The 26,656-nt window shown below is 38.6% G+C and overlaps 1 protein-coding gene across 2 annotated transcripts in view; it reads left to right on the top strand.

The window, feature by feature from the left end:
- arfgef1 (ADP-ribosylation factor guanine nucleotide-exchange factor 1 (brefeldin A-inhibited)) overlaps positions 1-26,656 on the top strand; it is a 75,915-nt gene that overhangs the window by 22,491 nt on the left and 26,768 nt on the right. The window contains exons 2-13 of one of the 2 annotated variants that reach the window (XM_065258091.1): positions 6,528-6,558; positions 11,492-11,648; positions 11,730-11,876; positions 13,032-13,211; positions 13,327-13,380; positions 17,694-17,961; positions 19,833-19,949; positions 20,562-20,752; positions 22,684-22,817; positions 25,114-25,348; positions 25,545-25,644; positions 25,738-25,877. In XM_065258091.1, coding sequence (XP_065114163.1) covers positions 6,528-6,558; positions 11,492-11,648; positions 11,730-11,876; positions 13,032-13,211; positions 13,327-13,380; positions 17,694-17,961; positions 19,833-19,949; positions 20,562-20,752; positions 22,684-22,817; positions 25,114-25,348; positions 25,545-25,644; positions 25,738-25,877 — 1,754 coding nt within the window. The remainder of the gene's footprint in view (positions 1-6,527; positions 6,559-11,491; positions 11,649-11,729; positions 11,877-13,031; positions 13,212-13,326; positions 13,381-17,693; positions 17,962-19,832; positions 19,950-20,561; positions 20,753-22,683; positions 22,818-25,113; positions 25,349-25,544; positions 25,645-25,737; positions 25,878-26,656) is intronic. The other variant, XM_065258092.1, reaches the window with a different exon arrangement.

Raw genomic sequence — 26,656 nt, 5'->3', positions numbered from 1 at the left:
TGTCCCAATTCGAAGGATGCTTAAAATGAAGCCTTATAATGTGCCCTTATTTCTCTGCCCTGTTAAGGATAGAATGAATGGATCCTTCACAGCCGAGGCTATTCCAAGATTCATTGCGTGCATGTAACGGCTGAATATAAAAAAACAAACATTTAAAACCTTCATTAACTCTTTCCCCGCCATTGACGAGATATCTCGTCAATTAAGAGAAAACGCTTCCCCGCCAATGACGAGATTTTCCGTCTTTCCGCAATACCGCTATTATCCACCAGGTGGCGCCCTTCCGCAACTTTTTAAAACCGGAAGTATTGCCCTATGGCAAGCTGCTGCATGTCCGTGTCTGTTTTAAAGATCGCTCTGGATAGGATCTCTATGAAAAGTCCGTCACAAAAATGGAATTATCTCTGCTTTTTGCTCAAAATATGGTGTTTTTGCAAAAACCTACCCATATTCAAAAGCTGATTGCAAAAGAACCACTAAAGGTAGGATGAAACGTTTTTTTTTGTTTGAAAGCAGAGGGTCTGTTCTTTCATTTGGTATATTGTATGTTTATTTATTTAAAGAAGAACATTTTCTGGAAGGCATTAAACTTTGGTGAAAATCATGAAAAACGCTGGCGCTGGCTGGCAACTTTTTTTAAAAACGCTGGCGGTGAAAGAGTTAAAAAAGTGTGTTTTTAGCCGAAAAATTTCTTAATAAGTAAAGGTAGACACGTACAGCAGGTGACGCAAATTATAGATTCTTTGAAGGCTAGACCGTCTCCTTTCAGTTCTCTTCATGGACTTCGGAGGCTGCGACCTTTAAAGACCAAGTGCTCGCCTTCTTATGACGTGTCCTTAGAAGGTCGCAGCCTTTTAATTGAGACACAGCTATTGCGTGTTGCATTGTCCCCTTCATAGTAATATGAGTGCTAAATCTTGTAAGTTTCAAAGACTTTGTTCAGGTTTCACCTTGAGAACTTTTTTAGGCACTATTTAAGTATTTTCCATCCATTACAGGCCTTTATTGACTGCTTTTTCTTAATAATTCTGTCCAAATAATCCATTTCAAAAATATTTATTTCAAGAAAATTTGAGCTTTTCAATGAAATTACAATGAAGTCACATTCTTTCTAAACCCATTTTTTAAACCCTAGTTAGTGTGTAATGTTGCTATAATAGCATAAATATATTTTCTTTAAAGGCGCTCAAAGCGAATCTGTGTGACTTCACTTCTTGTTGACGTTCGAAGTGTTGTTCGAAGCTAACTCCTCCCCTCCCCCACCCTTTCGTGCTTTCTGAAAGAGTCATGACCCAACCCCCACTCCCAAATCCTTCTTGTCGTTTATTGGCTGGAACACTTTGTTATGTTTCGTGGTGGTAGGTTTGACCACTTTGTTTTTTGTTGCAGTTTGTGGAGCCTGCGCTGTCTACAGAGACCGCATTTGTTTACAGTGTGTTCAGGCATCTAGCAGATAGTGAGGAGATGTTTACTGTATGAAACAAAAAATGTTTTATGGACAAAAACACGTGAATTCGCTTAGAGGACCTTTAACAGAATTTGCCTTTCTAAGCCTACAGTGAACGGCCGGTTTGGACTACAGTCCTCTATTTCCTGCTTTAATGACGTCACTAGAACAGTTTTTTGACTAAACTCCGCCCACAGGAATACGTCAGTGGCCAGCTAAGCTAACGGCAAGCTAAGCTGCTATCGAATCACAACACACTTAACAAACTACACAATCAGAACTCGTTACGTATTTCTGAAGAAGGGACTTCATAGAACAAGGAAGACATCAGCCTGTTTTGAAGACAGTGAAAACAGTATAGAGATAAGTAAATTGTGTGAAAAATACAGTGCTTTTTTACGCGTGAAACATGAACACATGTTATATTGCGCACTGTAAACACAATCAAAGCTTCAAAAACACAGAAAGAACAGGACCTTTAATTATTAATATGTGGGTACAATGATATCTTTTGTCCATAAAAATAATGATAATAATAAAAATTAATAATATAAAAAGCAACCCCCTTTTTAAAGATTTTTAAAAGCACAAAAGCAAATATTTCTGTCATTTATGATGGTTTTAAAAAATACATTTTAAAAGTGTATTTATGAAGATTTTTTTCTTATATTAAAATATTTTTTGTTGGTAAATATTTCTGTTTAGTGTAATGTTGTTTATAAATGAAAGCAATAAACACACCAAGTGGAGTGGATTTGCAGTAGTTGTGGTTTAATAATAGTTCCTCTGGAGTTCACAGAAGGGTTTGTTTGTTTGTTTGTTTATTTATTTATTTATTTATCACACTTTGTGTTAGAGATTGTGAGTAATGTGTGGATCTGTCATATTTTATATTAGATATTTTAAGCTCATTATAACTGAAAGAAGCTTATTTATGCAGTGTCATAGTATGTTGTCCCAACTGTCGGCTCAGGAAGTCTGTGTGCTGGATAACTTACAAGAGTGTAATGGTGCCAACTGTTATGATTGCATTAGTGTGAGATTCTATTTGCTGGTATTTTTCAGGTTTATGGGATGTGTCTGCTCATTTTAGGAGGAGGGTTACAAGTGTGAGCCTTGATGTAGAAGTGCTGAATTCCTTCTCTAGTCTGATAACCATTCTATGCCCTTGAAGACTTTTTACCAGGTTGCTTGTGTGCTGCGGCGTTTGGAAAGAAAGTTTTGGATAAAAGATTTTCATATATTAGAAGTCCATATACAGTATCTATGTAGTAAATAATGTGTTGATAAGCATGTTGCTATAAATAATTCCTTTTGTGTCGGCAAAAAACGAGAGTTCATCAGTTTATACAAATGTACCTTAAACGCACTGTAAGTCAGTTTGAATAAAAGCATCTGTCAAATGAATGAATGTAAATGCAAGGAGAGAGTTTAAACTGCACAATTGCAAACAACCCTGGATTGTGGTGATGTATTTAGATGGGATGCTTTCCTGTAAGATGTTTCTCTGACGTTAAAGCTGTGATGTGGAGGCTGTTATTTGTTTTATCTTTACTTGTTTGCACAAGCCTGGAGCTTTTTCAAGGTCGGTTCATGTCGCTCTGTGAGATTAGAAAAATAAGTGCACTCAATGGACCTAATGCAATAGATTGGGACAAATTTAGACCAAGGGTATTCTGTTGAAATCCGTACATGTTGCTATGGTTTCCATGTTTATCTAGGGATGGTCTACAGCTGACACTGATTGAACAGATCTACATCGTCCACTGCAGCGAACACATTGGCTTCACCTACATTACTCCCATCAAACCCATAAAGAGGTGTAGGGTACATGTAAAACAAGGAATGGATTGTGCAAGGATTGCTTTATAGCTTAAATATATTCAATCAAATTAATAATATTTTATATAGTGTATACTATACTAGTTCAAATGTTACAAATAAATGCTGTTATGCATGTTTGTACACATTTATATTTAAAGGAATAGTCCATTTTCTTAAAAGAAAAATCCAGATTATTTACTCACCACCATGTCATCCAAAATGTTGATGTTTTTCTTTGTTCAGTCCAGAAGAAATTATGTTTTTTGAGGAAAACATTGCAGGATTTTTCTCATTTTAATGGACTTTAATAGAGCCCAACACTTAATACTTAACTCAACACTTAACAGTTTTTTTCAACGGAGTTTCAAAGGACTATAAACGATCCCAAACGAGGCATAAGGGTCTTATCTAGCGAAACGATTGTGTCATTTTTGACAATAGAAATAACAAATATACACTTTTAAACCACAACTTTTCGTCTAGGTCCGGTCCAGCGCGACCTAACGTAAATGCGTAGTGACATAGGGAGGTCACGTGTTACTAGGGCTGTGACGGTGGCAAATTTTTACCACCGCGGTGGAACCATCAACAACAACCGCCGGTGTTGCGGTGGTGGGGTCCATGAGGGGGTTAGGGTGGTTTAACTGGTGAAAGAAAATAAAGTTTCACTAAATGCGCTTCCTGATGCGCGCGACTTTAACCTGGTAAAATTTTTATTTCACAACAAAAGACAAACGTGATGTGTATGTATCACTGTCACTGGAGACCAAAAGAAACTAAAGCAGGCGCACAACACAGTGACATGGCTAAACTCCAACGTGCTGAGTTATGCTAAAATCCACCAGTTTAGTGGAAAAGCCATACATGGTAATGTAGCGGAGATTTGTGTATTAACATAAAACAATGTTATAAATTTGTATCTTAGGCTTTAAATTACTGTACAACTTTTGTTATTATTATTTCACGTGTAAAAAAAACTGCAATTTTTACTTATTATTTTGTTTAATCATTCACCTGATATGTGATGTCACACAACCGCCGGTGGCACTTCACCACTGCGGTGGCATTGCACCACCGCGGTGGTGCGGTGGTCATGACAACCGTCCCACCCCTACGTGTTACATATATAAAACGCACATTTGCCGACCATTTTAAACAATAAACTGAACAAAGAAAGACATCAACATTTTGGATGACATGGTGGTAAGTAAATTATCTGGATTTTTCTTTTAAGAAAATGGAATATTTCTTTAAGCAATATGCTAGTTAAAACTATACATTTTGACTTTTTTAATGCTATTTGTAGTTGCGTTAATAATTACTCCCCACGTTTTGTTAAGGAGCAGTTGTATCCTGTCTGTTAGCACAGTGTGTAAATGTTGTTATACTGCTATACTCATCATTGTTTACTGCAGCGGGGAGGAAATATCGTCTGTCTACAGTATTACATTGTTCCCATGCCAAACACTTAGTCATTCATAACTCTACGTGACCAGAGGCTCTTGTGCAGCACTAACATGTTCAACCCAAACTACCAATCAAAACACCATCACAGACTGCAGGCAGAAATCCTGACCTGTGAGGAATGACCAAAAGAGTTGTGCGCTATTGAATCGAGAAAATTTACGTCACTGATTCTCGTTAGTACATCGTAGACTCTGTGTTTTCTTTCATCTTGGTAATGAGTGATTTTTTTTTAGGAAGAGGTTTTAAATTTAAATATATTTTACAGTGTTGGTAGTTTAAATGTCTAAGGAATGTTCAGCACGGCACAAATAATGGAGCTGTTTTTATATTTGATTTCAATGAAAACCACCTCAGAAGAACATGATTTGATTCCTCCATCTCTGCTTGGTCAATAATAAAACATGAATAAATCCAGTAGACTTTTATTGATGGAGGGATGTGCGCTACATGTAGCGATCACAATACCATAGAAATTTGAGGTTGGACACATCCAACTTCGGACAGCAGACCACAAATGATGAACTCACATCTACTTAATTTACTTTCGTTAAATGCCAACACATTCTTATGGATATATTTTGTTATTCAGTGCCGTGATGAAGACAGACATATTATGAAAGTGCCTGTAACGGTTTTATATGCTGCTGTTGGTTATTTAAGCTGTTTCTGGATGAAGACAGACTGCTGACAGTGAGTCGTGTTGAGAGAGTTCAGGGAAAACTTCCTTATGTCAAGTTTAAAATGAATGTGTGCTAAAGATCATGACAAAAACACGTATTTCAGTTATTGTGGTATGGATGTGGTTAAAGCTTTTACATGGTCACATACTGCGATTAAAAACGTCGTACAGGCACTTGTTTTAAAGGGGACATACTATAAAAATCTGAGTTTTTTTCATGTTTAAGTGATATAATTTTGTCCCCAGTCCTTTTATCAACCTATAAAATGTGAATAAGATCAACCCAGTAACTTAGTTTTGGTAAACCATTCTCTGCAAGCATGTGAAAAATAGGTCATTGAAATTTTGGCTCCCCTGGTGATGTCAGAAGGGGATAATACCGCCCCTTAATCTGCACTATGCAACCACGCCACTGCCATTTAGTGCAGAGATTAGCTCATTTGCATTTAAAGGACACACCCAAAATCGCACATTTTTGCACATAAGTGTCAAGTGACAATTTTAACTTGATATAATAAATTATCTATATGATATTTTGAGTGAAAACTTCACATATGTACTCTGGGGACACCAAAGATTAATTTGATATTTTTAAAAAAGTATTGTACAATACGATTATACTTGCTGCGATTATGCGCTTAATAGCATTATTTTTATCGAAGTATTGCGTTTACATGAGGTAAAGTTTAATCGCAATATTGCCAAAATCCCATTATAATAGCACCTTGCAGGTTAACGTGGTCCATGCCTTAGCAACCACCCAATAAATCCTAGCAATTGCTATAGCAGCATCCTTAAAACCATTCAGAAGACTTTAGTCACTGCAAAGTCACAGCGTTTTCTTAAAAAAATGCAAAAACATGTTTAATGTAGGTCTCTTGTTCCTTCAGGATGTTATGGGGGGAATTTTTCAAAATTGCAATGCCCCTTGATATTTACATAACGCCATAGTGCATCTTTAAAGCTCCTCTTGAACTTTTAAGGAACGGTAAACAAGACAACCATCTGATTAAATCTGTATTTAATTCTGCCATTATTAGTCTCTATGGTGAGATATCTTTTTTCTGTGCGCCACAGTTCTGTAAATCTGTTTTCTCTCTTTCTTTTCAGAGGAAATCAAGGCAGAATCAGAAAATTTAAGGTAAGTTGTTTATACCTCTTGCGTTGAGATATTTAACATTTATTTCAAGTTCTTATTTATTATTGCCATGCCTAATGCTTATAATGCAGTGCTGACATTTTCCAGAGGCTAACCACACGCAGTCCCTTTGTGCTCTTGCCCTCAATGTGATTAGTGTGTATTCATTACTGATGGAAAATGCCTCTCTCGGCCTATGTTGTTGTTAAATTGCTTGGAGACCTCACTGTGTGTCCAGGACACAAGAATGAGACATGCTGTGGACGGAGCTCTCTGCAGGGCCACACCAGCCCATTCTCAATCCCGTCTCTCAGCCCTTCATCTCGTATGGCTCCCCGGGGCAGCATCCATTCACCTTTTACAAGCACTAATTCACACTTCACCTGTTTCCCTCCAGCTGTCTTGCTTTGTGTCTGTTCTTGCATGATTTTGATATTTCCCTCTTTTGTTGTTTCTCTCTGTTTGTTGACCTTTGTCCGGTACACTCTCTTTCTCTCGCTCACCCTGGCAAAATCCAGTCTGTATGCATCTGACGTGCAGTTTTCACGATATGATACTTTGTCATTTCCCGACATTCAGCAGGTCAGGGTATCTTTCTCAGATGTATTGGTGATGTCTTGTATATGAGCTTACTGGATACTTACTTGGGTTTGTTATGGTAAGAGAGTTCAAGCTGAGCAAGAGTCATGTGAGGTAATCTCTGGACTCCAAGGAGCTCCAGGCTTTTCCCTCGTAGCCTTGCCACAGCTCAATTTATGTCAATTAAAAGTGAAAGCTGGCTAATCCCTCCACAGACAGATTAATGAGATTGAATGAATGAAATGTGAGGAGCAGAAAGGAGGGAAATTGAGCTGAGCCAATGGGAAGAACTTTGTTATACTGTAGCCGACTTCGAGTGCAAAAGTGTGTGATATTCGATGTAGTATGCACTCCAAGCGGCTAGGTGGCAATGTGAAGCACTGACGCACAACAACACCAAGTCCACACGCCTGCATACAGCCTTCTTCCTGGTTCTCCCAGTGCTCGTCCAGAGCCGTCTGGGTTGCTTCCGATTAATTGGCGCATCAACAATTTGATGGAGGTAATTGATGCGCCTTCTCTAGCTGTGAATAGTTCGTACAACTGCTGGAAAGACTTGATTATTTATCACAGCTGCTATGGCAACTTGAAGGTCCGACGTATGGAAATAATTCAACATGTTTGTTGTTAGTGTCCTGAACAGGCACATGCCTGTGACGTAAACGCGTATGCAACGAGAGCCAGCGTGAGCAGACTTTTGCGTTTTTACCCTTTAGACGGGAACACAACGGTAGAGCGTTTTTAAGATTTCCACTCTGGAGGGTGGTTTCACTTTATTGCGTTTTTAAGCCCCAAAATCGCTGTCACCGTGTAAACGAAAGGCACATCCGATAAAATATTTTTACGTTTTCACCCTCAAGCGTTCTTGTGTAAACACCACCTAAAACACAACATATTTGTCCCAAATCGTTAGCGATTAAAATTGGCTGCTAACGTATTTTTTGCATTTTAAAGCAGACGCTATCTGACTAAGCTCGCGCTATTTAATGTGCACTTCCTGTGTACGATACCTCCAAGTTACGCTGTTCTTCTCGTCCGGTGTGCGACCCCCTTAAGATCTTTTTGCCACAGTAACACTGCATGGCTGCATTCAAATTTATAAACTTCTTACCAAGTATATTAATGGTTTCAGAGGAAGCACTTGCGTTGTCGCATTTACGCGTCTGGGCGGAACTTAAATTTTGATCTTTGTTTGTTTTATGGTCTGACTAGTGACTAAACTGAATTCTGGAACAAATACCTCATCGAAAATAACTAATGTTTTGGTTTCATAAAGACGAGAGGAGACAGTGATCATGGATCACTGCTATGTAAAGGGGGGGTTGGAAGCCAATCTGTATTTAAAGATTGTATACATCATATAGTAGACATTTTAAACAGTAACGTTAGCTCAGTGTAGTTTTTGATATACTTTAGCTATGATTTTAACTAAGATAATCTACTTGTTGTTTATTTTATTTGTAAAAGGACTTTGTTGTTATTGATTCTTTGCGGAGTTTACACACGAAAGTCGTTTGTTTATGTTGTTACTGCTTAAACCGTCTACATTAGCCATTGGATGATAGAGCCCCTCTAAGTTTGTTAGCTCCTCAGCTCCCGTAGTCTCATGGGATAGAAAAAAGTGACAATCGGTTGCATACTGAAAAATCTTGGTGGAAGCAGTCTACCATTTTTCTCACATACTTTTTTTTGCATACGGACATTTCGGGCATACCAGACATTTAGCATACTGATTTTCGTCTACTGTATAGTATGGAAATAGGCAATTTCGGGTGGTGGGTAACTAGTTGTCGGACTAACTGAAACTGATAACCTGCGTCTTTTTAAAGGATCTATTTGATACGTTTGCAAACTTAAGAATCAGATAAAATAGAAAAGGTTTCTTTATTGGGTAACACTTTACAATAAGGTAGGTTCATTAGTAAACATGAACTAATAATGAACTGCACTTAAACAGCATTTTTTATGTTTGTTTATGTTAATTTTATATAATTTATATAAAATTTATATCACCTCTACATAAAATTTATATTAAACATCATATATGTTAGGGCTGAAACGATTCATCCAGTTACTCGATTAACTCGATTAAAAAAATTCCTCGAAAATTCTGCCTCGAAGCCTCGTTAAATTCCTATGACGCGCATTATACGCGCATGGATCTGATTCACACGGACCGTTGTTCAATGTTCAGGAAGCACATCATAGCGCGTGATACATTTTTGATTATAGTTGGCGCGGTGGCGCTGCTATATTATAAATAAAATTTTCTAAAATTTATACATGTATGTGTGTATTTATATATGAAGAGTTTGGTTCCAAAACGCAATAAATCCATTTTGACAAATTTAGGTAAAAACGTGTTTTCTATACCGAGAAAGTGACCAGATGAAAACAACTATTTTCTGTTACAAACTTCACATAGCATCTTTAGGTTATAAAAACATAAAAAATTCAAATCCATAACTTGATTTTTAAAGATTTATTATAAAAACTGGTTATTTTTTTCCACAAAATGCAATAAATCTATTGAATCAATAACCTATATAAATGTGCATTAATCTTTGCCATGTTATATTCATTTAGTTGACTAGTGTTATACACTGATAAAAAAATAAACATTAATGGCATTAATCAAAAACACTTACTGTCATATCAAGAACACTGTCATTGCTGCGGTTATACTTGACGTCGTCGCTTAAAATTTTTCACAGCGATCAGCTGTAAATTGTTTTGGTCCTGCTCGATTTTTGTTGACTTTGAGTAAAATTATGGAAAGTTTTAATAAGATCCCCTGGGGTCAATGTGTTGGCATGACAGAGCTTAAGGCTGTCGGGAGAACAAGCACCCGTCTCCGGAGTGCCTTTCGCATAAATTATTAGATGTTAATGGCTTATCCGTTACAGAAAACCATCACAGGTTTATCAATGCCATTAAAGTATTATTTTGTTTTGGTTTGTTTGTTGATCACGAAGTACAAAGTAGATGAGGAAAACTAAGATTCCTTGTACTCAACGCGTACGCGATGCTTGGAATGGTGTGCTGTAATTTGTGGAGCGGATTTATTGCATTCTGTAGAAAAGGAGGAGTGGCGTTTATCGCGGTTAGGGGAAAAATGGAGAAAAGATATAAACACGAATAACACTGCGGATATAGGATTTTGCGTAAAATAAGAATTTACTTTTATACTGACCTGATATAATACTGATTCCGGCAGTAACTCATTTTTTTTCAAAAATGGCGTTTATTGCGTTTTGGAACCAAACTCTTCATTTATACATAATAATTACACACAGTACACAAACATATATTATGCAAATACAAACTTTTACATTGTATGTGATTAATCGTTACTAATCGTTTGGCAGCCCTAGAGCTAATTTGTGAGTTTGAAACTAGTCATTCATTTTAGGCTTAAACATTTATATGCTGCTTTGGTGGGGCATTTTGGGTAGTGGTAGCCCAGAAAACATGTTGGAATACAAAAGGAAAAAATTAAACTCAATACGATTGAGGCATGTGTGACATACTATTTTTAACTTAATGTGATTCACTATACTGTTATACATCAATCCTAATCTTGTTTGCAGCATTCTACATACAGTATAGTATGGAAATAGGTTGCAGCTGATGTTTATCTTCCACTCCTTTACTTCCCATCCACTCTTTTTAGTCTGTCCCTCCCGTGCACTGTTTTACTCTTCATCACACTCTCCACCATCGCCCTTCCCAACTCCTGTGTCCCACTGCTCTCATCAGCCCGACTCGCTGAAAAAAACTCGTAAAGCTTCTAGCTCAGTCACAGCAGTCCCAGCAGACAGCCTGACCTGGCTCATCTCCAGCTCTGTTGATGCCGGTCTTTTTCTCTGATGTACTGGCTTGATATAAAGTGAGAAATTGCAGTCTAGGTCACATCCACTGCAGTGAGGCTCTTTAAAAAAGGCTTGAGGGCTTCCTCCATTTCTCCGAAGTAAAAGTATATGGGTCCTGCATTTAGTGGTGCACAACAAGTATTTTTCAGCTAGAAGTTCAGATTTTTCATCTGTACTGGAAAGATTTGCAATAGCTGGAAATGACACATCTCTAAATGTAATGCTATGAATTCAGTGCTTCCACAATATTTACATTGCCTTGGGCTTATTGCATCATTTTACTTAAATGATATTTACAGCTTTAAAATTATAAACACTTTTCCTGGAAAATAATTTTTTTCTTTTAGGAATTTTAGTAAAATGTTGCGTACGAGTCTTCTTACAATGATCCAAGGTCATCCTGAATTTCTTTAGGCCTGTACATTATAGATTGATCTCATTTATACCAAACACAATTCACATTGATGATGCATATTGTTTTGCAGCCCACCAGCTGAGGATAACAAGTCGAGCTCCAGTACTTTGCCACCAATCAAATCCAAGACCAGCTTCGTCGAAGCAGACAAGTACTTTCTACCGTTCGAGTTAGCATGCCAGTCCAAATGTCCTCGCATCGTCATCACCTCTTTAGACTGTTTACAGGTCAGTGTATCACAGAGCTGTTGTCAGTATGCCTCTCGTGGGATTCGTGAGATCTGACGTGCCACTTTTATGGTTTTGCAGAAACTCATAGCATATGGTCACCTGACAGGCAGCGCGCCAGACAACACTATCCCAGGAAAAAAGCTCATCGACAGGATCATCGAGACAATATGCGGCTGTTTCCAGGGACCGCAGACAGATGAGGGCGTCCAATTGCAAATTATAAAGGTCAGCCTTAGGTTTAATGGCATGCTTTGTGTCATCCAGTATTGTTTGTTTAAAGGGGAAAGAGAATAAAAAAAATTTTTACCTTGTCTTTGTTGAATAATGGTAGTCTACCCACATTCACAAACATACAAAATGTGCTAAACATGCTAAACATCTCAGTCTCATAGAAATTCCACTTTTAGAAATGTCAGCCAGAAAACGGCCCAATCTGAAAAACTGATGCTTATGACATCACAGGCATCTCACTGCCCCTCCACTTTAAAATAATTGGCTACATTTTTTGAGTGGCAGCAAAGTCAGCCAATCAGTAATGAGATTGCAAGTTAAGCCAGTAGGGGGAGCCAAATAGGTGCAAAACCACTTGTTTAAAATCCCCCACCCTAATAGAGCTATCTGAGAGAGGTTTTTAGGAAGCTTCTAAGGCATTACAGACCCAAACAAAAAAATGTTTGTCTACATGTCACATCACAAAACAAGGATAAATACCCCGTTCAATCATTCTATGTCACCTTTAAAGGGGCCATATCATGACTTTTTTCATGTGTAAGTGCTATAATAAAAAAAATCTCTGTTATGGAAGTGACAATTCAGAAATGAACACTTACTTATAAACAAAAAATCATTTTAAAACAGACTTTGCATGGGTATTTAAACCACCAATTATTGACATCTAAGATATCAGTAAGGTTAAAAAATTTCCTTTTAATGAAAAGATTGACATTTGCATGGAATTGCACTTCTGTAACCCAAACTTTTCTCCCACAATAATTTACTTTATGATTTCTCTCACCATGTGATGAAAATTAAACTCGTACATAAAAACTGAAGAAAATATCTAAGGAAATATAAACTAAAATACCAAGCGAATGATTCTTTTACATGTGAAACTGCCCTAACCTGTAGTGCTCACATTTCCATGCCAACATTTGACTAAGCTATTGTTTTACAAATCTCATTTTGGAATGTGGATTCATGGCTCCTGAAAGCTTTTTTATACATCGGCATGCTGACCTTAATCTCTGAACTTTACAAAGACTCCCAACAGATCAAGTAGTAAATAATAACGCTCCCTATTGTTTGGCTACATTCCTAAAAAGTATTGCTACATAATGTGCTGATACATGTGTTTATTTTGTCCTTGTCTTGTCTTGGCAGGCCTTGCTAACAGCCGTGACCTCCCAACAAATTGAGATCCATGAAGGCACCGTGCTACAAGCTGTGAGAACGTGCTACAACATCTATCTGGCCAGTAAAAACCTCATCAACCAGACCACGGCCAAGGCCACCCTCACCCAGATGCTGAATGTGATTTTCGCCCGCATGGAAAACCAAGCAGTGAGTGCATTTGACGCCTCTCGTCTGGTAATACGGGGAAATAACGTCTTGATCTAACATCTCTTCTTTCTCTTTGGTTGATGCCTCTCCTCCTCCCCACCTCCTCAAAATATAGCTTACAAATCACAAGATCAGTTGGTCTTTGGCATCCAGAAAGCGTGATCGTCAGGTAAAGAGTGAGAGGACTGCCTTGAAGTTTGCTTGATCTTATAGTTTTTCTGGTTTGTGTAAATCACCATCATCCATCACTCTAGCTCTTAGTATCCCTCTCTCTCTCTCTCTCTCTCTCTGATGTCTCTCAGATGTCTCGCTCTGATCTGCTTGTCTTGGCTTCGCTGCGTTATTGCCTGCTGTCGTCCCATCCATGGATAATTTGTACTTTTCATCTGTCTTAACCATGTTTATGTGTTTTGTAGGAGTGTGATTGAAATGGTTTTCCTCTTAGGTTGTGTGGCCCTGTTTACATCTGGTTTTAACATCCGTCATGGGTGAACGTTCATCAGGTGCTGATCATTATCGGCTGATCGGTGGTTTCTAGAACGGCTGATCGGAAAAATTTATCAAGGGACATTCCACTTTTTTTGAATTTTCCAGCTTTCTTACGGTGTATTCACATGGGGCGTAAGCGTTAACGCTTAACGGAAGGCTTGTCTGAAGCGTGGCCAACATTCAATCACTGTGGCCGCAACACAAGCTCCATAAATGTAATTGGCTGGCTCTGCCTAGGTTTTTTGCATAAGACGATATGATTGGCTGACGCACGCGTTGCCGCTTGAAAAGTTGAGAAATGTTCAACTTCTGCCGCGAGTAACGGCACTGACGCTGCGCCAACGGATCCACAATACAGTTCGCCAACGCTTGACATCACCCATTAAAAGTGAATGGGAAGCGTCAACGCTTATGCCCCGTGTGAATGCGTCGTTAGAGTTAAACATTTTAATCTTACCGTTTTGTAATCCACTCAGCCGATCTCCGGGTCAGGCGCTAACACTTTTAGCATAGCTTAGCACAATCCATTGAATCTGATTAGACCATTAGCATCACGCTAAAAATTACCCAAGAGTTTCGATTTTCATTCCTTCGTGTACTAAGACCGACAGGAAAATTAAAAGTTGCTACAGAAGAGTCAAGTTTTAAAAAGGAAAAATATTTAAACTCTTTGGTTATTTTTAATCGCAATGCTAATGGTCTAATCAGATTCAATGGATTGTGCTAAGCTATGCTAAAAAGTGCTAGCGCCAGACCCGGAGATTAGCTGAATGGATTCCAAAACGGTAAAAATCTAATGTTTAACTCTACAGGAGCTGGAAAATGAGCATATTTTCAAAAAACGTGGAATGTCCCTTTAAGCTAACGTGTTTAACGTCATGATTGACAGGTTTATGACAGTAAAGTTCTGCAAGAATTATATGTAAGCATACGGAGCAGTATGCTCTTGTGTTGCACTCGCTGTGATTTTGTCATATTCCTGTTTGTCTGCGCAGCTCGGCATGAAATCGAACATGCCTACTGACTTGACTACATTCACCAGTCTGCAGACAGTTCTGCAATGTGCAATGTTTGTGTTAAGGAAATCCCACGTTTTCAAAGATAGTGGCAAGCAGGGTCGGAAAGATCAACAAAACTGCCACCAAAGATCCAAACCAGACGTATTACGGCGTAGCCGTGACCGTGTAGGTTACACGTCGGTTTTCATATCGTCGGTTTTCATATCGTCGCTCAAATGTGGATTATATCATTACACTGGCAAGAATATGGTTGCATGTAAAGATGCCGTACCAAGTATGACAACGCTACATTCAACTGCTTTTGAAAAACCTGTGTTTTTTTTTTTCACTTCCTGAAAAGTAACCTTTTTGGACATACGTGAGTTTCATCGGGCAGCGACGATATATACTTCGTCGACGTGCAAACACACATGCAGACCGGTGGTAGGCAGTATCCATTCGTGTAACCACAGTAGCAGCGCGACCGTCAGAGAAGAAGCAGCTTGGCCAGTTTAACCCACAAATGAAGAAGAAGCTTGTTGTGTATGTTTTGAGAAGACCTGCAGTGGTGGAAGTAATAAACAGTGACTTATGTTGCAGTTTGAGTTAAATCATTCCTCAACTAGGCCCAACTTTGTTCTCACCGTCGCAAACAGAAATACCTATTACGCAGTTTTTTTTACCTGACAGGAGTGGTTCTAGTGGACCAATCATAGCACTTGCAGTCCGCATAGAACTGACGTGCTGTTGAAAATTTGGCGAGGTGCACGTCCGACTACACAGAGCAATGGATAACCTAAGGCAGTGGTTCTCAAACTTTTTAAGCATGCGGCCTCCCTTACTGTGCATTCCTTCGTGGCCCCCCTGAAATAAAATTTATGAAAAAAACAGTTCTAAAATGTAACATTTTAATTTAACAAAACATAGTAACTTATACCTAGTAGCGCTGTTGGTTTAATTACACAGAATTCATGATAAATTAATGTATTTTTTTAAATTTCATAATACTGCGGCCCCCCTGGCACCTTCTGGTGCCCCCCCTGAGGGCCCCGGCCCCCAGTTTGAGAACCACTGACCTACAGCGTAGACCTTACGCACAACTATAACCCTTCAGATATTTATTAGAGCCGATTCACACCGGATGCGTGGCGTGTCCGTTTTTATTTAGGCTCCATGTTAGCAGGTTTGACCGTGCACACCGCCTGCATGACACGCACGTCTCAGGCGCGTGCATCCTAGGAATCCGACGCCTATTTTTCACGCCACACGCAAGCGTCTTGGAAGCGTCAGGTCAGTTTATCAATAGGCAACATACATAGGCTAGCAGCAGCAGTGCTGTGTCAGAAACGCTTCTGGTAAGCAAGGGCATAGAAAACGCCACGCAACTGACATGCGAAAGACACGCAACAGACACGCCACGCAGCTGGTGTGAATCGGCCCTTATATTGATGTTGGCAAACGTTTCTAAAAGTGTTGTGCATCTATATATATATGGTGCTTTTTTATAAACCCATCACCTAGTGTTGGCATGACCCAAGACTAATGTTAATAACTGGTGTAATCAGAGATCTGTCTGCATACGCGTGGTTCAGAAAGCTGCTTGAGGATGAAGTTGAGATATGAAGTTGATATATTTCATAGTAGTGACACCGATCAAAATATTCCTCTTCAGAAGTTTTGGACCAAGCATAATGCACTGTCATGCGGTTAGTAGTCTGGATATAGTGACACACATTATGACACAGCCAAACCCATTATGCACAACTAATCGGCTATAAAATATTGAAAATAAGACTTTAAAGGCGTTCTAAGCGAATCTGCGAGACGTTAGTTTTTGTTGACGTTTGAATTGTTTTCAAACAGACGGAGCGTAGCTAACTCCTCCCCCTCCCTTCCGTGCTTTCATGAACGCGCCCAACCCCCACCCCCAAATCCTTCTTGTCGTTTATTGGCTGGAACACTTTGTTATGGTTTCTGTTTGTAGGTTTGGCCACTGTGTTGTTATTGCCGTTTGTGAAGCCTGGGCTGTCTACAGAGATCGCGTTTTTATTACAGTTTGATCAGCGGACAGGCAGCAAGCAGATAGTGAGGAGATGTTTGCTGTATGTAACAAAAAATGTTTTATGGTCTAAAACGCGTTAATTCGCTTAGACCACCTTTAACCTGAGTAGTAAAGGTTGGTCTCTGAGGATGAACATATGAACTGTGGAGACGAGACACATTAATCTCTCGTCCTCTATTAATATGTATTTTGCATTAAAGGTGCTTCCTGATTTATAAATGCAGTACACTTAATTGTAATAGTGTAATGATGTAATGAATGTTATAGTGTGCTTGCTACTGGCAAAGAGAGCTGGTTTGAAGATATCTGCCACCAATAATTACGTACAACTTTAGTCATAAAATATTATCGTACTATTACTAGATTAGCAATGGACCCTTTGCTAAGCCTGCCTAAAACATTAGGGATTGAGGGGGTGGGATTTACCTGGCTTGAGGAAGAGGTTGTCCACCTAATATTTAATCCCGGGAGATTTACGCAAGGGCTTTGAGCTATTTATATACTATGTGATGCATAAAGCATAAAGATGATTTTAGTCATAATACTATATATTTTTGTATGTTGATACTACACTACCCTCTACAAGTGCTTAGCCCCATATCCTATCTTGCCTTAAGCCATTGTTTTATTATACTAGCAAGCATGATTCACGTTGGCGCATAATTTGCCCATATTCCAGGTGCATGTTATCAAACCACCATCTGTCTCTATGAGCATACATTGTCTACACATACAACTAGATGCTGAAAGATACTGGTCTTGTGTTACGTTTTGTTTTAAAGAAAAACGTGTTTTCCTAATTTGCCTCCTGCTTAAAGAAGGTGGTGTTCATCAACTTGGCTTTAGGCTCCCAGATGCCCAGGAGAACGTGTCTGAAAGCTTGTAAATGCCCTGATACATGATTAAACTCACTTTGAATTGTGTGTGTTTCAGCTCCAGGAAGCCAAGCAGGTGGAGAGAGAGAGACACAGGCAGCATTCTCCCAACAGCCAGCAAGAGCCAGAATCTCCTGGACAGCGGCACGCCGACACCCCAGACAAAGGCCTCCCCGTGGAGGCCAACGGGGGACCGGGTCACCAGGGAGGCAAGGCTGAGCAGGGTTCCCCTCCTTTTGAAAGCCCTGAGCCAGAAAACGGCACTGACTTCTGCCAGGCAGAGAACGAGCAGACCGAGGCGGACCAGGCTACAGCTGCTGCGCAAAGTAAATAGCACATTCATGTTGGGGAAATAATTAAAGGGGCCATGGCATGAAAATCTGACTTTTTCCATGTTTAAGTGCTTTGATTGGGTCCCCAGTGGTTCTATCAACCTAGAAAATGTGAAAAAGATTTTGGTATACCATTCTCTACAAGAACTTGAAAAAAGGTCGTTGAAATTTGGCTCTCCTTATGATGTCATAAGGAGCTCTTATTAGAATAATACAGCCCCTTAATCTGCACTATCCAATCACAGCACTGCCATTTAGTACAGAGAAAAAGAGAGAGAGAAAATAATTCACAGCACAATTGAGTTTCAATTTCAACAAATCACCATGTGATCAGTGTTTGCACTTCATCCGCTCATTCGCATTTTAAAGAACACACCCAAAATGGCACATTTTTGCACACACCTACAAAGTGTCAATTTTAACATGCTATAATAAATTATTTATATGGTATTTTGAGCTAAAACTTCACATATGTGATCTGCAGTGTTGGGAGTAACGCATTACAAAATATAATATATTACATTAATATATTAGTTTTTGCTGTAACGCAGTAATATAACGCATTACTAATAAAATTTTGGTAATATTTTACTTGTTACAATCTTAGTATCGAGCGCGTTACAACAATGCATTTCAAAAAAAGACGTGTTATTTTATTTTTTTTATTTTTGACCAATGCGCGCGACCAGCATCCACACAGGAAAAAGCTGCTGGTAAAATAGTAATGGCTGCGTCCCAAACAGCATACTTTCATACTATGTAGTAGGCGAAAAGCACTACTTCTCGTACTCTTTGCCTACTATATAGTATGGAAGTAGGTGGTTTGGGACGCAGCGTGTGTGTGTTTCCAGGTGCTGTATGCAGCATGTTCATTTTTACTTTAATTGTGTATTTGACGCGTTTCTTAAAGAGCCGAATCTGGGAAGTCCGCGGCTGTATAAGCATTGACTGAAGTGGTCGCAATCAGGTCCGGTAGCGCCGCATACGCAAAATTCTGCGAATAAGAGCACTGAGTAAAAGCAACAGAAAGTTTCTATCGGTCTCCTGTGCTGCTTGAACATGTAATCCTTATATTGTACTAAAATGAGCTGTATTCCTTGAGGCCTGATCCTCCAATAGCCCTTTTTGATAAGTTGCGTCAACCCAGTGCATGCCAGGTATTGTGCTGTGAATCTGAATTAAAAGTGAATTAAAGAATAGAAATGAAAAGAGGTTGCGTGTCTTGCCATGTTATTAGTCTATAGGTTGCATTATAGTGGGCTCTAGCTCTATTGTGTTTGGTATGTCTACCATCATTTACCAGACTTTTACCAGATCATTTGTCCATGTTTATGACTCTGATAGTCATTGTTACTGTTTTTTGCCATAAGTCTTCACTGTGCCTATTCAAAGCTCGAGGGCCAACATATTTATTGATGATTTATAAGCATCAATAAACTACATTTTAACATTTTATAATGCCTAGTCATAATGCCATGTTATTTTGATGAAAGTAACTCAAAAGTAACGCAAAAGTAGTGTAACTCATTACAGTTCAGAGTCAGTAATATTGTAATGTAACTAATTACTTTCAAATGACAGTAATTTGTAATATATAATGTATTCCACTTTGGAAGTAACTTGCCCAACACTGGTGATCTGGGGACAACAAATATTTATTTGACATCTTAAAAAAGTCTTGTGCCATGGCCCCTTAAGCATAGAATACCAGAAAATTTTAAGTTATTATGATTAGTTACTCAGCAGCATTGCTAGCTTATTTAAGTTAAATCTGGAAACTGATAAATGGGAATTAATTGTGACAACAATCCTGGATGGATGAATGAGTGACTAGACAGAAACTTGAATGTTTTCTGTCATTGTAGGTGCAACTGAGCATGCTACAGAAGTCAGTGAAGAAGATGAAAATCATAGGTATGAACAGAAGGCCCATGAGATCGTACAGAGCATTCTGCAGGAAGTTGTAAACACGGTGGCTGGAGGTTTGTTTTTCTTTTAAAAATCATAATTTCTGTATGCTGTCATTTTATATACTGGAGCAAAAGGGTAGGCTTGGAAATACATAAGGGAGAGTAAATAGTAAATAGATTTGCGATTTTGGTCACTTTTTTTTAAAGGAAGCTGTCATGTGTGGGGAGAACCCAGACAGAACCCAGTCGCATATAGCTTTTCATGAAATACTTTATTAAACAACAGAAAATACCCCTGAGGGGGCAAGACACTAAGCAGGGCAGGACAAGACAAGAACACACAACGCCATCAAAAGATGCACAACAATTTATCACAAGACCGCAAACACAAGGGCATTAAATAGGAGAGGAAATAAACTAAGTAACGAGGACAGGCAGGTGAGGGCATGTACTAATAATTGAATAATTAACAAAGAAAAATGGGACAGCGTCAAGACATAAGACAGGAGAGCACATGGCACACATAACACAAACAATTGCCATGTGCTTCAACACAAAACATGGGACTGCCATGATCCTGACACAAAAGAAGCCACTTTTATGTTATTAGGTAGGTAGGTTAAAGTTTTTGGGGATTTGGTACTGAAAAAAAAACATGCCTGAATCATGTTTATGTGCATTCAGATATTAAGGAAAACAGAGAGGGTGATGCTGAGCCAGCTGAGGGCGTTCCAAACTCTCTGGAAGAGGAGGGAGGTTTGGGCAGTGATAGCGAAAATGTTCACGCCAACGGCATCCCTGGAACGCCAATCTCTGCGAGCTTCACTCCGTCCTTGCCCGATGACAGAATGTCTGTCTCCTCCAATGACACTCAGGTAACAGTTTTGACTGGGATTGATACGCTTTTAAAATCTTGATTCTGTTTAAACCATTATTTAAGTTTAAAATAGCAACACGGCTTTTATGCATTGTAGCTTATTTATAATACTGTATTTGTTAACTTTAAACTAGGCATGGGCCGGTTACCAGTTTCAGGGTATACTGAGGTTTTAAAGAGTCAAGGTTTTAAAACCACAAAAATTTTATGTGATAGTGTTTTCAAGGTATAAGCTGTGTTTACACAAAATTAGTGAAATAATTAAGTCATGTAATTGATTTGATGTTTACATTAAATAGTATATTATATTTTAATTTAATTTTTTATACTTTTTTGAAAGAATATTATAATTTAAGGTTTTATTTGTACCAGAAATACATGTCCTGTATTGTGTCCAGTTGAAAAGTTGTTGTTTGTATATGAAGAGTTTCGTTGCAAAAACTCGTTTTTTGGTTGTGCATTCCAATTAATATCAATTTAACTGCAGTTGGTTTGTTTTGATTTAAACCTTCATAACTTAAAGTCGCCATGAAACGGAAGTACCGATTGCCTTATTTTCTCCGTGGTGACGTATATCCGAATGAAACGGCTTTTGAGATGAAATAAGGCAGGGCTGGATTTGAATTTGTCCATCGAGATCTGATTGGATTGTTTGAAGTTGGGTCGTGTTGCTAATTGCTAATCGCTGCCATCCTGTTCCGGTCCCCGCCCACCTGCCATACTTATGACCGGAAGTGAAGAGAGATCGTTTTGAGGAGGGGAGGAGATTTGCATTTTTGATTAAAGATTATGAGCACACACAAATTTTTTAAAAATAATGAAGCTCACAGATAAGTCATTTGTTAATAATACCACAATATTAAAAAACATATATAGAGTTCCTTTCAAATTTCATTTTCATTGCGACTTTAAAAAATACAGCTATAATACAGTAGCACCATAAAACAAAATGATAACATAATAATAAACATGTTTTGACAAAAATGTTACAAACGGATTTCATCTAGTTTTTCAACGAAACTCTTCATATGCAGACATTTGAAAATAGCTAATTTTATTGTTGCAATGGCAATACTGCAACACTGTGAATATGTGGTATTTTTGCTTAAGGTTATCATACCTCCAAAATCTCATACAACCCCATGCCTACTTTAGACTGGCTGACATTTGTGAACCTGGCCCACAAAACCAGTCATAAGTCGTACGGGTATATTTGTTGCAAAAGCCAAAAATATATTGTATGGGTTAAATGCCAAATTCATTGGAATATTTAGTAAATATCATGTTCCATTAAGATATTATGTTAAGTGTCCTACTGTAAAAAAAAAAATTATTTATCATTAGTAATATGTGTTGCTAAAGACTTTATTTGGACAACTTTAAAGAAGATTTTCTCAATATTTACATTTTTTTGCACTCTCAGGTTCCAGATTTTTAAATAATTGTCGGCCACATATCATCCTATCTTAACAAACCATACATCAATAAAATGCTTATTTATTTATCTTTCAGATTATTTATAAATCTCAATAAAAAATTACCCTTATGATGGGTTTTATTGTCCAGGGTCACATATAAAGTTTTACAGTTTGCACGAAACCATTATAACTTTTTTTAATTATCTTATATTGTCTGTCAGGTATTTTAATCTGTTGACACACTGGCCCCTAAACATTTTAAATTAACAAAAAACAAAACAACAAAACTCTAACAATAGTTATTTATATTTAAAGTAACTACACATTTACAATGCAAAGTTGTACTTTTCTTTTTGGCCACTCTATACTGTATGCGTAATAGAACATAATGGCAATTTTATAGCCTTTTGCCATTTTATGGTTGCTGCAAATTATGTGCTATACAAATTAATGATTAAGTTTCACATAATTAAATTTGATTGTCATAAGAGAATAACACTTTACCCCACAGGAATCTGTAGCCACCACAGGGCCAGCGCCGGGTGCAAAGTTTTCCCATATCCTCCAGAAGGATGCCTTCTTGGTGTTTCGCTCACTTTGCAAGCTCTCAATGAAGCCCCTTTCAGATGGCCCACCTGATCCAAAGTAAGACTTCTTCACGAATATTCAATAACCTCCGACAAATTAAATGGTTCCTTAAGTTAAGGTCCTGATGGCATTTTTTGATATCATAAGCTGAGATCTGTGGTTGTAGATGTTTTGGAGTAAGTGTGATGACATTGGATCACGTCCCACTGGTGCTTTCAACCATTGTCCTTTAACAGGGAGTGTCAGAGGGCAAAAAAGATGTCAATTGTGTAAGAAAAGAGCCATTCACTGTGTTTTCTTCAGAGGCAGAAAGCTCATGTCAGTGTCATCGATTACTCTGAGGTCTTTTCAGGGCAGATCCTGGACTTTTTGGATTGCGGGTGCTTGCTAAGCATTTTTTGGATTAGGAATTTAAATAACCATTTGTACTTGAGTTCTTATAGCTCAAGTGGTAAAGCATTGTGTTTGCAATGCCAATGTCGTGGATTCGATCCCAGAGGCCACACAAACTGATCAATTGTCTGCCATGAATGCACTGTAAGCGTTTTTGAGGAAAGATTTCTGCCAAGTCCCTACATATAAATTATCAAACTCCACATTGTATTACAAGGTTCCCTTGAAATCCTTGAAAGTTTGTGAATCAGGGGGGAATAATCCAAGGCCCTGGGAAGTTTTTAATAAATATACAGGTCATTGATAGCGCACTCACATTATCCAAACCAAACCATGCCCCAGCGCGATTGTCACCCCTCTCTACTCCTTCAGGTGGACGCACTCACACTGTACATTGTATCGATCCGAGTCCGGGCACGCTTTCGTCATTAAGATGCGTTTGTTTTGATAAAAGCAGGAAGTAAAACGCTCTCTTAACACTGGAACCCACCGTAATGATAAGTCTGTGTTTTTTATTCGGAATCGTTTGGTGCGCGATTACAGACAGTCCTCTCACATGTGCAGCTCAGACATTCACGTAACCCCGCTCTGCGCATCAAAAGGTTTTTATGGAGGCAGATGAAGGTGAGTGGTCGCGCAGCTGACGTCTTCACCTTTTGAATCGCGCTAAGGCGCGATTGCGCTCACACCACAGCCTTCCGCGCCTGAGCCCAAGTGAACCGCGCTCCGGCCCACCTCTGCAACCCGGCCGCGGCGCGATTAACCAATCCGCGCCCGGGCACGGAACAGAGCGATCACACTAGTCAAACAAACCAGGCTTTGCGGGCTTTCCGAGCGCGGTTTGGTTTGGATAGTGTGAGTGCGCCCTGAAAGTGCTTGAATCTATATTATGCAAGAAGTTTTCTGGAGAAAATCCATATTATTCCCTGTGCAGTGTAGGATAATAATATAAAAATTCTAGACTTTTTAAGCATGCAAATATTGATTCATACCAAAATGCTTTTTTGCATAGTTGTGTTTGACACATGAAAACGTCTTGGGTTACGTATGTAACTGTTGTTCCCTGAGGAGGGAATGAGACGCTGCAACTCCCTTGCCATACTTCCTGCATCCCTGTAATGCCGTATTTGGCAATATTTCAGATAGCGATATACTTCCTGGCTCCCACGTCACCCGGTCTTTGTCATTAAGCCTCACCATTGGTTGAATTTGATATACACATTCAGATGCATTTATCCCTGGAGGTGTCCCCAAAGTGTCACCACGGTGACGCAGCGCAAGTTCCCTCGAAAGGGAATTGTAACAATGTATCTTTAAAGGTAACATGATGTAACCTTGATCTCACTTGAAATGTGTCCCCACATTTAATCCTTGAATTTGAGGTTATTGGACCTGGAAATTCCTCGAAAGGTCCTTGAATTTGAAGTTGACTAAGGTGTGGGAACCCTGGTATTATACCTTGCCTAGGCTTGTTTGTTGTGGTTAATTTGCAGTGATTTATTAATTAAATTAATTTTAAGTATTTTTCCATGTTATATCAAGCTGTGCTTATAGGGAATCTAAATACTTGATTTTGATAATAATAACAACAACAATCTTTATTGCATAGTGGTTGACTCTGGCTTTTAAGGTAAATCTTAAAATATTTTGATCCATTTAGCTTTTTAAAGCCATATAATTCACTGACAAAATTCTGCTGCTTACTTATAAACCAATAAACCAGAAGCCCTGGCAATAAATTTTAAAAGCTTCCATTATATTTTACAATTTTATCTTGGACAGTTCAAGGATAAAGGTTTATTAAAAAGCCATTACAAAATTTTGCTTTTATCCAAGGCTTAAATAATAATTTCTGTTTTATTCTCTTTTCTCTGTTTAGTTAAGTGGCCTTGTCAAAAGTATTTTTATACACAGACAAGGTAGTAACGCTTCTCATTCTTGTCTCCTCACTTCTCTGCAGATCCCACGAGCTACGGTCTAAGGTCCTGTCTTTGCAGCTCCTTCTGTCCATCTTGCAGAATGCCGGGCCCATCTTCAAGACCAATGAGATGTTCATCAATGCCATTAAACAGTACCTGTGCGTGGCTCTGTCCAAAAACGGTGTTTCCTCCGTTCCTGAGGTGTTTGAGCTCTCCCTGTCCATCTTCCTTACCCTCCTGTCCAACTTCAAGACACATCTCAAGATGCAAATAGAGGTGCTGAGTTCCTCATGAGTCATATTGTGTCTCATCCTAGTCTGACAGTGTGAATTTATATGAGCTGTTGTTTATGAAGAAGGCTTGTAATTGTACTGTGTGTGTGTTTTATAGTAATATTTCTCACATCCATCAAATCGCTTGTCGTGACTTTGTTATTTTGTCTGTACTGACTTGGTTGTGCTTTTCTCCTCAGGTCTTTTTCAAAGAGATTTTCCTGTATATTCTAGAAACGTCCACAAGCTCATATGACCACAAGTGGATGGTCATTCAAACCCTCACTAGAATATGTGCTGGTATGAATGTGCTTTATCTTAAAAACAGTGGTCAGAGTTTACAGTACGAGTTTTTCTATGAATAATTGAATTATGATTTTTGCTCTCTCACAGATGCACAGAGTGTGGTAGATATCTATGTGAATTACGATTGTGACCTGAATGCTGCTAATATTTTCGAGAGGCTGGTGAATGACCTTTCAAAGATTGCACAAGGGCGAGGAGGCCATGAATTGGGTACAACCCCACTTCAGGTAAATAGCAAATGTTTTCACTGTTTAGGTAAAATTGTAATTCACCTCTCGGACTCCATACCTTTAAACCTGTAAACTGTTTTGTCCTTCTGGGACCTTGGGACCTGATCACAATATAGACCATTTTGCAAGATACAAACAACACTGGTCCAAAAGCACTTCCTGTTTTTTTTTTTGGATTAGTCAATTTTCTTAAAAAAAAAATCCATATAATTTACTCACCACCATGTCATCCAAACTGTTGATGTCTTTCTTTGTTCAGTCGAGAAGAAATTATGTTTTTTGAGGAAAAAATTCCAGGATTTTTCTCTTTTTAATGGACTTTAATAAACCCCAAAACTTAACAGTTTTAATGCAGTTTAAAATTGCCATCAGACATTTGCAGGTTTGTTCTTTTCAAATAATAACCGCTCCAAAGTAATAACGCATAGCCGGTACTACTTGCACGATTAAAATCGCTCCGCGCCAATAAAGATTACTGTTTGGCGCCACCTTGTGACAAACACTGGACAACCACAATTAAGAATGGATTTTGACATTAATTTTAACATGTACGGAAAAAACAAAACATTTAAACAGTGGATAGAAGAACGAACAACGACAAGACACAGAGAGCTTACTGAGACTGAACTTGACAAAATATAGCATGACAGCTACGAAGCCAACACACAAAAAAATACAGAATGGGCATTAAAACTTCTCAAAGACTGGCTAAAAGAGAAAAAAATGGAGACAGACAAGTATGAAGCAGAGGATCTTAATAAGGTATTACGATCATT

Source organism: Paramisgurnus dabryanus, chromosome 22 (assembly GCF_030506205.2).
Source record: "Paramisgurnus dabryanus chromosome 22, PD_genome_1.1, whole genome shotgun sequence".
Lineage (NCBI taxonomy): Eukaryota > Metazoa > Chordata > Actinopteri > Cypriniformes > Cobitidae > Paramisgurnus > Paramisgurnus dabryanus.
This window is presented reverse-complemented; position numbering and strand designations above follow the sequence as displayed.